Source organism: Pinus tabuliformis, chromosome Q, assembly GCF_031772625.1.
Source record: "Pinus tabuliformis cultivar Carrire ecotype Pingquan chromosome Q, CPIR1, whole genome shotgun sequence".
NCBI lineage: Eukaryota > Viridiplantae > Streptophyta > Pinopsida > Pinales > Pinaceae > Pinus > Pinus tabuliformis.
In genome coordinates, this window is record NC_142296.1 from 397,590,208 (window position 1) to 397,604,608 (window position 14,401).

At 41.6% G+C, this 14,401-nt stretch overlaps 1 protein-coding gene across 1 annotated transcript in view; it reads right to left on the minus strand.

Moving 5' to 3' along the window:
- URH1 (uridine-ribohydrolase 1) overlaps positions 1 to 14,401 on the minus strand; it is a 202,846-nt gene that overhangs the window by 97,660 nt on the left and 90,785 nt on the right. Inside the window, exons 4-5 of the mRNA XM_089384502.1 lie at positions 1,599 to 1,781; positions 1,336 to 1,440 (exon numbers count right to left, since the gene is read on the minus strand). Of these exons, the coding sequence (XP_089240628.1) occupies positions 1,336 to 1,440; positions 1,599 to 1,781 (288 nt within the window). The remainder of the gene's footprint in view (positions 1 to 1,335; positions 1,441 to 1,598; positions 1,782 to 14,401) is intronic.

Sequence of the window (14,401 nt, forward strand, 5' to 3'; positions counted from 1 at the left end):
TAAGCAATCCCTAGGTCTTGTGTTGCCCTAACTTGGCCTCTCTCAAGGAAAGTGAATTGCCTCCTCTTAGAGCCTTGTGCCTAAATTGTGTCTTTCCCTTGGAGGCCTCTTTGTCACGTTGCACCTAAGTGTAGAATACCTAATAGGTGACCTATATGCATACTAGGACTCCTCCCATTGGTGAAAATCCATAAAGAGCATGGGTTTTGGCTGTGGTGACAGTGGGCCATCACCCCATTGTTGTCACTTAGACTAGTGATAGCCTTGTAGGGTACCCCTCTCCAAGGCTCATTAAATATTGCGACAACAGAGCCATCATAGGGCTGCTTGTTGACGGGCTGACAAATGAGGAGACAAAAAAAATTCGTATGGGTTACCCACTTTTGATGGGTAACAAACATTCCTTGGATGACATTGAGACCATGTCTAAGTGGTTAGAGGAGGATAAGTAGGAGTTGGTGGCAAGAGAGGATGACCTAGTGTCAATAGGAGAGGAGGAGATTGAGAGTGAGGAGAGTTAGGTGCCAGCCTCAATGCCACTACTTACGAACACTAAGACATCCAATAGAAGATGTTTGATTCTGACCATAGGGCCTTCTAGAGAGCAACCCATTACTTCTTCCAATAAAAGGGGTAGAGAAGAGAAAATCAATAAGCAATTCACCATTGTAGATGACTCATGATGATGAGATACATTTACTGTATATTTGATGTAATTTTCTACTGTGTATTCAGTTTTGAGCATTGACTGGATAGCAATCAATGTCAACAGTAAATATGTGATGTATCATTATCCTATCCATTTTATATATCAAGTTTTCTTTTCATGTTTATGTGGCAATGTGATTATTCAATGTTGCTAAGTTATATTATTTTTCAAATGAGAAAATTGAATTTATTCTATATTTTTTAAGTTAAGATGATTTTTTTCTCCAAATTGTCTTATGCTGCCTTTTTGTGGATGTCAATCTTTGCCACATTGTTAATTACCACAGAGTAGATTAAGTTGCAAAGATGATGCCTGGTACAGTTGCATAATCAGTGCAAGAGAATAATATGATAAAGGGAAAATAAAGATTTGATTCTGATATGTGTTGGATTAAAGAAGCTAGTGAATGGATGTTCATATTAATTGATGCTTTTCATATGAAAATTCATTTAGACATTCTGAGACGGATGGAAGTTTGCTACATTTGTTTATTAAGCTTGTTACTCTCTCTAGTCAACTATTTCAGGTGCATCCAACATTACATATTCAAAAGCTTATGGTTCAGACTTACCTACACAAAAAAATTTCCAGAAAACTACAGATGCATGAACGGCAATTATACTCACGTTAGCTTCTGCAGCAGGGTTTATGTTGCCACTTGCAAAAAATGAACCGCCGAGTATGACAATCCTTTTCACTTTGCTTGCAAATGACCTATCCTTTTTAACTGCCTATAATAACAAATCAAAGTTCCATTAAAACTTGCATGGCATAAAAGTTGTCGTCAACCCAGCCCAATATCAATTTTCCCCAGCTAGACACTCCACATAGAGCACAAGTGGTAAAATAAATATACCATCAATCATTAGCAACAAAAAACATTACTTACCAAAGCAATATTAGTTAACGGTCCTAATGCAAGAATGGTCACTTCACCCGGATATTCAGACACTTTGTCAACTAGAAATTCACAGGCATTTTTGTCAATCTTTTTGTTTTTTGGAGGAGAAGGAAAAGTGTTCCCTAACCCATCAGATCCATGAACAAAGTCTGCAATCAAAGGTGGACCTCTCTGCAAAAAAATAGATTTAATGGATTAGAGAAAAAGAGCTAAAGAGAAAGAGACAGAAATGTAGAATAGATAGAAGCTGTCAGATCAACTGGGGAGAAAATGGCTTTCTAAAAATACTTCTCAAATAGAGGAATAAGAAAGAAAATGAACAAATGTTGTATAAATGTTTTAAAAACCGGAACCGGTGACCGGACCAGTCCACCTAATGAACTGGGTTTCGAACCGGGACTGATCAGGTCTAAACGAACCAGTTTAAAAAAATACATTAAATAATTAATTTTTAATGGAAAAAAAACTATTTTTAAGCTTTAAAACCATGATTCCAAGCCAATAGAAACAAAATATGCAAGGTTTGCTCATCTATATACCATGTAAAGGTGAATATATCAAAATGGCATCGAGTGCAATACATATCCGCAACAAAATACATAATCAATGAGGCTCTAAATGGCCTTTAGAGTCCGAAAACAATGCTCTAAGCTATGGGGTCATTGAACTACTACAAATCTACATATCAGTGATCAACAACATGATCACTCCTCATCATGGTCAAACTCATCACCACTACTAGACAAGAGATCATCAACATGAGCTACATAAATAATATGCCTCCGAGTTTGAGGACTTCTAAAACTCCTCTACAACTTTAGTAGTAGCAAAAATAGACGTCAAAACTCCAAATCACTGATCAACATGGTCACTCATGAAACTCATCATTGATTCAACGCTACTAGAAATACATAAACATCATCAACAAGAGATACATGAACATCATGTAACTCAAAGTCTTTAGACTTGGATTGCTCAACCTTATAACATGATAGAAATTGAAAAGGTTTAACATGCCTAACCAATGATTTTGGTTTGAGTGAAGGGTTCATCTCCTCAACCTAATAATGTGGTAGAAAAAGATTAGCATGCCTAACCAGTCATTTTCCTTTGAGTGAAGGGTGCATTCTTGTTAAGGCCATGGTAGAGGAGTTCAACAATCAGTACCACCAACATCAACAAAGTTCAACAATCAATGCCACCACGATCAAGGTTCTTAGAGGGCTTCATGCTCTTGATCAAACGCCAATCTCATACCCTCACGCATGATAGAATCAAATGGAAACATTGCAAACCCCCAAACCATGAAATCCTGAAAACCATTAAGTCTACTGAATTTTGAGTGAAATCTAAAATTCTAGTTTTTGCATATGAAATCCAACGAGGTCGAAACCACTCTCAAATATCCTGAGTCATTTCATGGTAATGTTAAAAATTTAAGTAAAAGGATGAAAATGAAAATTAAGAATTTACTTTTACTTTAAGAATTTAAAATCCTGAATAACTTTTACTTTAAGAATTTAACATTACCATTAATTGCCAACATTGTTAGGGTTGAGATGTGTCAGGAAAATGAGAGGGTAGGCATGTTTTTCTTGGAGGGACTATTTTTGGAGGAAAACAACCCCAAATTTCCCTCAAACCAGTGTCAAAACTCACATAAATGCATTTTGTGGGGGTTATAGTTGCCCTAGCAATAAACCGGCCGATTTGACCACAAACCGGCCAGTAAGGACCGGTTAGGGCAAAAAAAAGGCGACATGAGGAGGTAAACCTAAGTTGCACGAAACACCGAAACGTTTCGGAGTTTCCGAAACGAGTACGTCTAGAAATGTCACCTCCCAATAATGGAAACATCGGCCGAAACATTGTCTGCAACGCCATATATGTTTATATATATAAAAAGAAACTTATAAATAAGTGAATAACACATTATCTTGCAAGAAAAAAGGGAATAAGACCCATAGATGACATTTTAGAATGAAAACCAAGTCTATATTAACTCTCATAGATGATTACATAATGGTCGAGTTTTGATCAAGTTTTAGCCGAGTTTCGGAGTTTCGGGTACGGGTACGTCCCGAAACGTCAGGTTCCTAGAAGTTTCGAGCAACATAGAGGTAAACCGGGTTTTTAAGCTGGTTTGACCCGGTGGGCTTGCTAACCGGCCAGTTTGACCGGTCACCGATTCAGACCGGCCGGTTTTTAAAACATTGGTTGTATATGGATTGCACTTTTCTTTTTCTTTCCCCTTCTCAAGCTTTCTACTCTTCTGCAGGGATGGCATCTGTGAATCATTGTTTTAAAACTCAGATCTAAATTCCACATTGGAAAACTTTGAATAGTACATTCTGCATTCTGAATTCCACGTTCTACTCAATTTATATATTTGAGCTCTTGTCTTTCTTCTCAAATTATAGACACGAGCTTTGCTTTTGAATCTTCTCTATCTTGATTCTACTTAAAGCTCTTAACAAACATGGGACTGGCCTCTGCCAATAGATTCCATATTTTGAAACCTTTCTGAAAGTGGATAGTACCTAGTTATTTCCTGTATCTAGTTGGTTTCACCTTAGCCAAGAGATTCTATACCTGAAAAGTTTTGAGAAATTAGGTAAGATGTAAGTGCCTTCCTAATTGTGTTTTTTTCATTTTTTTTCTTTATATTAGGATGGTTTTCCATTGTTGACTACCATGTTGAAGCTCCCAAAGTAGCTCTGCCTTTTATATATTTTTCTCCTATATGGATATCTAGCTTCAATTACTCCTAGTAACTCAAATATGGTATACTTTTTCACCAAATTGCAATGAAGTTTTTACTTCCTGGTTTCCTTTCTTGATATGGATATCAATCTTGGATTCCTCCTTGCAACTTAAATATACATTTCTAGCAAATTGGGATGAAGTTTCTACTCCTTGGTTTCCTTTCCTGATATTGATCCACTACAAAGTAATATGCTATTCTCACAGAAATCATAATGGAGAACCGCTAACTACTTTGTATGTTTTATGTATCTAAAGTGGATGTTACTCAAGGATTGGGACTTGCTACCGACCAAATTAGCAGTCTTGTCAATGTCCAACAAGATGCAAGGGTGGCACCACATAGTATTGTTGATTTTGGGTAGCATCGGATGTGCTCTAGCCACGAAAATTGGTGGAGACGCTAAAGCACATGAGATCTTCAAGACCCAGAAATGGTTTGGGCAGAATCTAACCGATTTGGGAGATATTAAAATAATTATTATTTTTAATGGAGTTCCTAAGTCTAAACTTAGGAAAAATAAAATATTAATGTGAATCAATATAAAATTGGGTTAGAATGGTCCAAAAGTCATGGATCAAGCCAAATCTAATCTTAGCCGTTGATTAGAGATTTAATCTTGGTCATTGATGGACCAACGAGAAAAGTATAAGAGGAGACTTGAGGGTCAGTTGGAGGGGACACCAAGAGAGATCAAAAACTCGATTTTCTGGGGCAGAGTTTGCTGAGGAAATTGAGTGAAGTGATCTGAGTTGCAGCTGAGGGGCAGTGAATACATAGCAACGAGGCAAATTTAGTACAAGGGGATCAGCGCAGAAGCCGGGAGAGGTTGGCGCAGAGCCAGCTAGAGGCCACGCAGAGGCAGCCAAAGACCACGCAGAGGCAGCCAGGAGTTGCGCAGAGCCAGAGAGGGCCAGCGGTGAGACACAGAGGCTCCAGAGGCTGACGCAGAGCCCCGAGAGGAAGACGCGGGGCCAAATAGGCTGACGTAGGCCCTAAAGGCAGCGCTGGGAGATTTTCGTGGGACAAATTGGCTCTGGAGAGCTGGATAGGGTGACGCAGAGCAGCAAAAGTTGTATTGTTGTTGTGGGATCGTTCATCTGGTGATTTAGCCGGAATATCTGTCTCCGACTAAGAGGAACTACTGCCGAGGGCATTCTGTGTTGGGTGAGCCATTTTTTCCATGCTAGTTGTATTCTGAAACTGCATAATAATAAAACCCTCTGAATAGCTGCACCGGTTTTCCCGCATTGGATTTTTCCGGGGACATTAGTCCAAAAACAACGGTGTCACTTGTGTGCTTGTTTCTTTCAGTTGATGATCTGTATATGTTGATATTGTACTTGTATTTATTTTCAGTGTTTACATAGTAAATAACTTGTTAAGTAACTGAACAAGTAGGAAGAAATAAATCAGATAGTACAGGAAGAATTTCTAACGGTTAGACTTAGAAATTCCAACATCGTATCAGAGCGTGGTTGCAGATCACAAGATAACTAAAGGCTTCAGCCGAGCAAAGCAGCAACAGCAGAAAAAATTGTCCCAAGTGACAAAAGTTGTTCCTAGCAGTAAGCAGCAAGGAAGGGGTGACACAGAGAGCCTGCATCATCAGTTCGAGCCAGGAGGAGGATCGGCGCTGAGGCAGGAAGGAGCAGACCTGACCTACGCAGTGCCCGATCATCTTTCTCAGTCAGGAAGGATTGACGTTGTGGCCAGGAGGTGCAGATTTTGCTAGTGTTGGGATTGCGCAGAGCCTAAAGGCTCTAACCTTCAGATTGCTGGGGCATAGGAGGTTGTGGGTAAGCTGTGGAGCTAAGCTGGTGGGGTACTGTGGTCAAAACAGTACCTAACAAGGCAAGACCAAGGAGGAGGGAATTGTTGCCGAGGATTTCTAGCCAAGAAATCCAGATCAGTGGTGCATCTGCACAAACGATCGGAGTGGGACATCTCGACATTGGCAGAGGGGTTTCCAAGAGGGAAATCAAGACTCAGAGGGAGTCAAACCGAAAACTTCCAAATGGGAAGTTGAGAGACTCGAAAGAGTCGAAAGAGGAGCAGCTAAATGGCAGTGAATGGGCTAAGAGATCAAGATAGACTGGACGGAGCTTCGAACTTCGTAGTCTGGAAGGCCAAGATCTTGTCCATTCTAGACAAGTATCGCATCAAACACTTCACCTTGAAAACGATAGCGATCCCAGTTAACCCAGCTGAAAATGAGAAGTACGAGGAGGCAATGGCTAGGGCTAAGTGCATCATTCTTGACGGGGTCAAGGATCATGTAGTACCACACATTGCCGAGAAGGGTACGGCAAATGAGATGTGGGATGCCCTAAAGAAGTTGTATCAAGATACTTTCGTGCAGAGGAAGATGCTTCCAGAAAATCAGTTGTTGTCATACCAGATGCAGAGGGGGGAGCAGACAGATATCTTCCTCAGGCGATTGACAGAGATCTGGGATCCACTGACTTTCATAGGGGCCACGCCAGATGAGGAGATGTTGGTGAGGACCACATTGAACATAGTCTCAAAGGATTGGGAGGTATTTGTCTAGAGCTTACTGGGCAGGGAAAGCCTTCCGGATTGGGAGGAATTGTGGGCGGCTTTTTGTCAAGAAGAGATCAGACGGCTGACCAAGGCGGGAAGCAGTGACAAGGGGGTCAGAATCAAAAAGGAGGAAGAAGAGGATGTTGCCCTAGCATCTGCAGGAAAGCAGGAGAAATGGAAGAAGAAGGACCTCTCCAAGGTCAAATGCTTCCACTGTGGGGAACTAGGTCACTATGCAAACCAGTGTCCGAAGAAGAAGAGCAAGGAAGAGACTTCTGAGACCAAGGCAGCGCCAGCGAGGGCGGAGAAAGAAGTGGAGACAGATGACGACTGTGCCATGAGTGCTCATGCACCACTTGAGAAGAAGTGGGGAGACATCGAGCTGTAGTCAGACAGACTACAGGCAAGGAGGGGCAGGATCTTCGAGGTACCCAACCTCTTGGATTATACCTTGCTACAGGGCCCTGGAGAGGAGTAGCAGGACTGGCAGATGCCGATAGAGACGGATGCGGATGGAGCGACAGAGGGTGCTACAATGCAGGAGTCCCGGGACAACGTGAGGCAGCAATGCAAGATGCATGGAGTTGTTGCAGCAGTGCAGAGGTCAGTAGAGGGAGCACTTGTCAGCATCAGAGGGAGCTTCAGCATCGGGAGTGTCTCTAGCTTGACAGAGATGTTAGAGTTGGGAGGATCAGTTACTTACTTCTCAGTAACTGAGTTGCAGTGCAGCAGTTAGCAGTGGCAGTGCTATGAGCAGCATGATGCAACATGATGAGAGCGGATGCAGTGCAGATGCAGCAGTGGCAGTGGCAGGGCCATGGGTAGCAGTACATGATGCAGCAATACAAAGGATGTTGGGCGGGGAGCCCTATCATCAGCACAGGTACTGATGCCGTATGATCCGAGTAATGCTCAGTGTGGAGTATTACTAGAGCACAATCCTCGCTAAGAGGAAGTGTTGATTTGGGGTAGCATCGGATGTGCTCTAGCCATGAAAATTGGTGGAGAGGCTAAAGCACATGACATATTCAAGACCCAGAAATGGTTTGGGCAGAATCTAACCGGTTTGGGAGATATTAAAATAATTAATATTTTTAATGGAATTCCTAAGTCTAAACTTAGGAAAAATAAAATATTAATGTGAATTAATATAAAACTGGGTTAGAATGGTCCAAAAGTCATGGATCAAGCCAAATCTAATCTTAGCCGTTGATTAGAGATTTAATCTCGGTCGTTGATGGACCAACGAGAAAAGTATAAGAGGAGGCTTAAGGGTCAGTTGGAGGACACACCAAGAGAGATCAAGAACTCGATTTTCTGGGGCAGGGTTTGCTGAGGAAATTGAGTGAAGTGATCTGAGTTGCAGCTGAGGGGCAGTGAATACATAGCAGAGAGGCAGAGTTAGTACCGGGAGGATCAACGTAGAAGCTGGGAGAGGTTGACGCAGAGCCAGCTAGAGGCCACGCAGAGGCAGCGAGAGGCCACGCAGAGCCAGCCAGGAGTTGAGCATAGCTAGAGAGGGCCAGCGTGTGAGACGCAAAAGCTCCAGAGGCTAACGCAGAGCCCCAAGAGGCTGACACAGGCCCTAAACGCAGTGCTGGAAGATTTTCGTGGGACAGATTGGAGCTGGAGAGCTGGATAGGGTGACACAGCTCTGATCAGGGTGACACAAAGCAACAGAAGTTGTATTGTTGTTGTGGGATCGTTCATCCGATGATTTAGCCAGAAGATCTATCTCCAACTGAGAGGTACTATTGCCGAGGGCATTCTCTGTTGGGTGAGCCATTTCTGGCACCTTGGTTGTATTCTGAAACTGCATAATAATAAAACCCTCTGAATAGCTGCACCGATTTTCCCGCATTGGGTTTTTCCGGGGACATCACAAAACTCTCCACCACAATATTAATAGACCAATGCCTTATAATTCCTATTGGGTGATGGAGTCATGGAGTTAGTTTAAAGAAGGGGGACTCATGTCGAGGTGACAGTGGGCACTTGTCCTATGCGGTACTGCCCTAGTATATTATCAGACCTTAACAAGACTGTTAATTTGGTCAGTAACATTTTTTTGCATCATTGCCAAGGAGAAGGTCAACTAGCTTGGTAAATTAATGCATACACCTAGGTAAGTTCTTTTTTGGTTGTATTTTGACAAGATAGTTTTGGTACTACGAACTTACAAGATCTCATCTAGTGACTCCATCTAATCAAAACATTACAAACAGGTACAACACAACATTAAACTCTCAAGGTGAAACCTTATTTATCCCTAAGCCTGAATTATAATATCAAAGAAGTACATAAAGTAAGGGCTTGGGAAGCCAATGACCAAGCTTATTTTGATTCATTACTTACTTTGAGGATTTTATTTGTTGAGCGTGACCCAGACCTAATGGTTTCTCCATGATTTATAGATGTATATAAACCTTTTGATTTCTCAAATATTATAGGGCAACCTCATGCTCTTCCAAATTCTTTCAAGAATGTACCAACATTTATTGTCGACTATTCAAAGGATGCTAGAGAATTCTGGATGACTTTTGTTATAGCATGAGGATGTTCCACATAGCTCATCTTAATGTGTTATTTAAATGTTTTGATGTTTCTATGACAAAAGATGCTTCAAGATGATTTGAAAGCTTGCCTAACAACAGTATTAGTACAGTTGAGGCTTTGGATGATGTGTTTCTAAATTGATGGACAACTAAGAAAGATGTTTGATTTTTAATAAATGCTTTGACTGACATTAAAAAGAAGGATAATGAAGCTATTGATGAGTTCAATGTTGATGCTTGTAGCTCGGACAAGTACTTCTACACAAGCCTAAGTGTCTAAGAATGTAAAGTCACCCACAGTCTCCTTAGACACTTGCTCTAGTGTGAGCAAGTTGTTTTTGTAACTTAGCCTAAGTTTAACTTATGAAAAACACATAATTATTATGTTGGCTTATGGAGCTAATGTAAACTTAGGAAACGTAAAGTAAATTACCTTAGTTAATATGTTTTAATCTCAGTCCTTTATTTCAACCTAATCTTGACCGTCAATCACTTTGGAGATTAGAGTTAAGGATTTAGCTCAATGTAAAGTTATAAAGCAAGGCTAGGAAGAGGAAGAAGACACACAATACATCAGCACAAGATCGAGAGAGGCATCTCAGTGAGTGTGTGTTGGGTCCAAGGAAGGGTCACAAGGAGATCCAGATTAGCCAAGGAGGGCATTATCAACTGGACTAGATCCAGTTGTAATTATTTCTTCAATTGGACCATTTTCCCGGGAAGGGAACCCAAGTAAGTTTTGAAGAATTTTTAATGAAGAACTTTGATGGGGCAGAATCTATTGTATCATTTTTGTGTTTGAGATTGGTATATTTTGCTTCCACTAAATTTTTGTGTTAATGAACCTAGTTGTGCATTTAATCAACAGATCGGTAATCAGCTATGATTTAAGTGTCGAGTGCTAGATTTGCAGGAATTTTAGCATGGTATCAAAGCATAAACTCTAAAGAAAGTCAAGCTCAAAATCACAAGTGGTTGGTTCATACGGGATCGTTAGAGATAGGTTCATCCATGATCATACGAGCGAAAATCCTTTTGTTTTGGGAAGGCCGAACAACTCGGTCATACAACCCAGTTGCCTCTAAAGCCAAAAAAAAATAAAAGAGGGCAGCGGAAATTATTTAAAGGATGATATATAAAAAAAAGGAATAGAAAGGCATGATGACTTGTGGTTGACAGTTTCCCAACCATCAACAAATCAAGTCAAGGCCAACAGAGGGACACATTTAGCACTCACAACCATGAATGCCAACAAGCTGCAACGTTGCGGCTGGGTGCCAAGATGTAGCAGCAGGGGATCTGAAGGCCGCGAAACATGGAGAGGGCACAAATAAGCAGACCAAACATTGAGACTAAGGAAACTGTGGTAGAGCTCAAGGGGAGAAGGCAGTGGACCAAGTTGTGGAAATTGTCACTGCAAAGTGTTTGCAGACAACCCAACAAAGCCGTCGTCATCTAATAGAGAAGCAGCACAAGCCAAACAAAGTTGTGGGTAGGTAAAGAACAGGTGTCTAGCAACTGCGGGAGTCAGGGAGCAGTTTGGTGTGCTAGCAAACGGGCAAACAGGGCTTTTTTTTTCCAGTTGATGGTTGCGCAGGGTTGTGGGTAGGCCTATGGCTAACAAAAGCAAGCCATCGCCAGGGCCAATACACAGTGGACTAGGTTGGCACTGCACAGGAGAGACAGGACCACTTGCAAGGGGATCACATGGCAACTCATCAAGGTAGAGAAGCCGACCACGGGTGGTATAACCATTGGTTGTACCACGAAGGACAACCACCAAGGATGCAACAATTCTGTGCATAGCAAGTCAAGGTCGATGGTCAAGGGAGGTGCGCAAAGAAAAAATAGGATGGTCATTAGGCCAGCCATCTAAGCGTATGATAAAGCGGTTAGAGTTGTCAATCGACACACAAACCACAACACAGAGGCATGTCGAGAGTGGGCTAGGAGTCATTGGTTGATGTTTCAATTGCTTATAGTCGAGCCATAGCAGAGAAGCCATGAAAAGATTTGAGGTAGCCACTAATGAATGTCGGAGTCGCAATTTAGGTGTGGTTGCATGATCATATAGTGGAGGTTTAGCTAGTACGAACTAAAAGAATTATATAGTGCAGGTGGTGCCAGAGAGAAGAGGATTGTGCCATGGGCAGACTATCGCATTGAGCATGATCGAGTAGTTGTGGGATGTAGTGGCCAACAAGAAGTTGTTGGGAAAGGGATTTACCACAATAGGCATGAGCCAATAGTTCACGGTAGAACATAGTACTAAGGACAGTACCAACAAGGTTTGCTAGCAGGAATGGCAGAGGTCATCCCTCAAAGGGAGAGAGAGAGACCGTACTAATTGAGGAATTGACAATAGATTTTGAGGATGTATCAAAGGACCAAGACAAATCCACGAGGAAGATCTTTGCACATCTATAAACCAGCAAGATCCTTGTGGGTGCTAGGAGTTAGCGTAGGGGCCAAAAGCAGAGCAGTGACAAAGAATAAGGAGCAAGCAGCTTCGAAGATTGAGTAACTCAGAGTGAGTTAGCCTTCAAGTTCAGGTGGGGAATAGTATGTTAGGATTCATGCGAACCTAGCACTTGGTATTTAATTCCTAGCATAACACTTACTAAACAAACACACAGCTAGGTTCTTAACAAATTCAACGAAAGCAAATTTAAATAACATATCTCATTCACAATGATACAAATTTTTGCCCAATCACAATTCTTCATTAATAAATTAATATGAACCTACATGGGCTCCCATCCTGAGATAGTGCCCCAACTAAGGAATTACATATACAGCAATAAATCAGGATTTATCCACCTAATCAAGCTATATATTTGTCCTTCGATCCTCCTCGGTTGATTTGGATGTCTCCCTCGTTGCTCCTCACACCTTCATCGAGCCCAACACACTAGAGTGTCACACTCCTCCTCCTCCTAAGGCTAGTGCTGCTACATGGCGGTGTCTTCTCCCTCTCCCTAGCCTTGCTTTTATAACTTTACATTGAGCTAAATCCCTAACCCTAACCCTGACCCTAATCTCAAAGTGATTAACGGTCAAGATTAGATCTCACCTCACTTGAGATCAATAGTTAAGATTAAAACTTACTAAAGTTAATTACTTCATTTTTCCAGAGTTTCTTTATTAGTTAAGCTAACATACTAATATGTGTTTTTTCCTAAGTTAGACTTAGGCTAAGTTACAGGAGAGACATGACCACTCGCAAGGGGATCGTTGATGATCTTATAGGATGTTCAGGACCAAGAGACTTCCAGGAACCAAGCCAAGGACAACAAGATTTCAAGGATGTTATCAAACCTAATGGCATGGAAAGCTTCCAGTTCAGAGGGTGCAACCAAGGCAACGAATGTAGTTCCAAGATTGAAGTTAGGTCCAGATGGAAAAATTGCTTCCCTCGCTAAGAGGGAGTGTTGATGTTTGTAGCTCGGGCAGGTACTTCTGCACATACCTAAGTGTCTAGGCATGCAAAAAGTTACCCATAGTCTTTGATACCCACCAAAATGGGTAACCCTATAAGAGAAATATTTTCTCCTATTCTTGACAACCAGTCGATCAGTCACATAACCAACAGCCCCTGACAGCCACCACTAGCTGATGATATTCCATTATATCTCTACCACTTGCATCATCCATATGCTTCTCACCCATCCAACATGAGCACATGGAAAAAGGTGGGCTTCTACTCAAAAGGTAGAGACCCATAGAGACCACTCTATGGTGCCCCAGCTAAATTTTGGGACCACAAGAAGCCATTGAGGTGGATTTGAGGACCAACTCTTAAATCATTATTTTTACATGCTTCTACATCACATTTGGCACTCCTAGCACTTGGACATGGCATTTGGAGACCATTTTATGCATGACATTAGCCCTAGAAGCCTAGCGGCTCACACGTGTGGTCTTGTTTGAGCATTGATGATGAGAGCCAGTGGGTTGGCTTGTATCCCAAGCTTTTTCAGTGATTAAACTTGTATATAGGGGCTTTTGGCCTAATATTAGAGTTTTTCCTCCTCATATAAATAGAGGAGAGGATCATGTCATTTGGATCATCATCACCTGGACTATTTGGGACCTCCTTAGAAGATTTCCAGCCTATTACTACACAAACTAGCATGGGTCCTAAAGGGGAACCTAAAGGGACAGCTACTAGGGCACAACAACAATATGGGACAAAGGCCCGGTCACCTTCTTTTCTCAGATTTTCACTGACGAGAGGAATCCCACTATCCCTCACTTGTGATAGATATTCCTAGGATATGCTTGAAGTGAGGCAAGATGGCTCATTCAATGGAAAAGCTCAACAAAGATGCAAGCATTGGGAGAATCTAGAAAGGCTTTCCATGAAAAACCCCTTGTAATATATAGCTACACGAGACCTAGGGTTGATGTATATGCCAAAGTATGGGTTCATCCAAGGCCAAGGTAGTTAAGAGAAAAGGATTTGTATGATGTACTTCAACAAATATCTAAGCATGAACCTTCAAGGAAATTCCCAAGTCAAGGCAGATTCAAGGGTTCCCACTTGGTACAAAGGCTAGGGCATCAAATATCTTGAAATTCAACCCTAAGAATGACCCCAAAACTAGAGGAGACCTAGAAGAAGAAGCAACGCAGAAGAATGTTGGATTAGCTTTGCAAGATCTCACTCCTAGGAAATTTCGCACCAAGCCCTAGAGGGGCTACCTATTCTTGAAGGGACAAAGAATGAGGAGAAGAAAAGGTGAGATAATGATGTATCATTAAGTAATATGATCACCAAGGATTTCTAGACTAGTGCTTGTCTATTGGGAAGCATGGAGTCAAGGCTTTGATTTGATGATTTTCGCTCTATCAAGGAAACCTATGCAACTTCGCTAGCCCTAGTGGAGGCAGCAACACAACTACAAGAGGATTTTATACTTTGATGA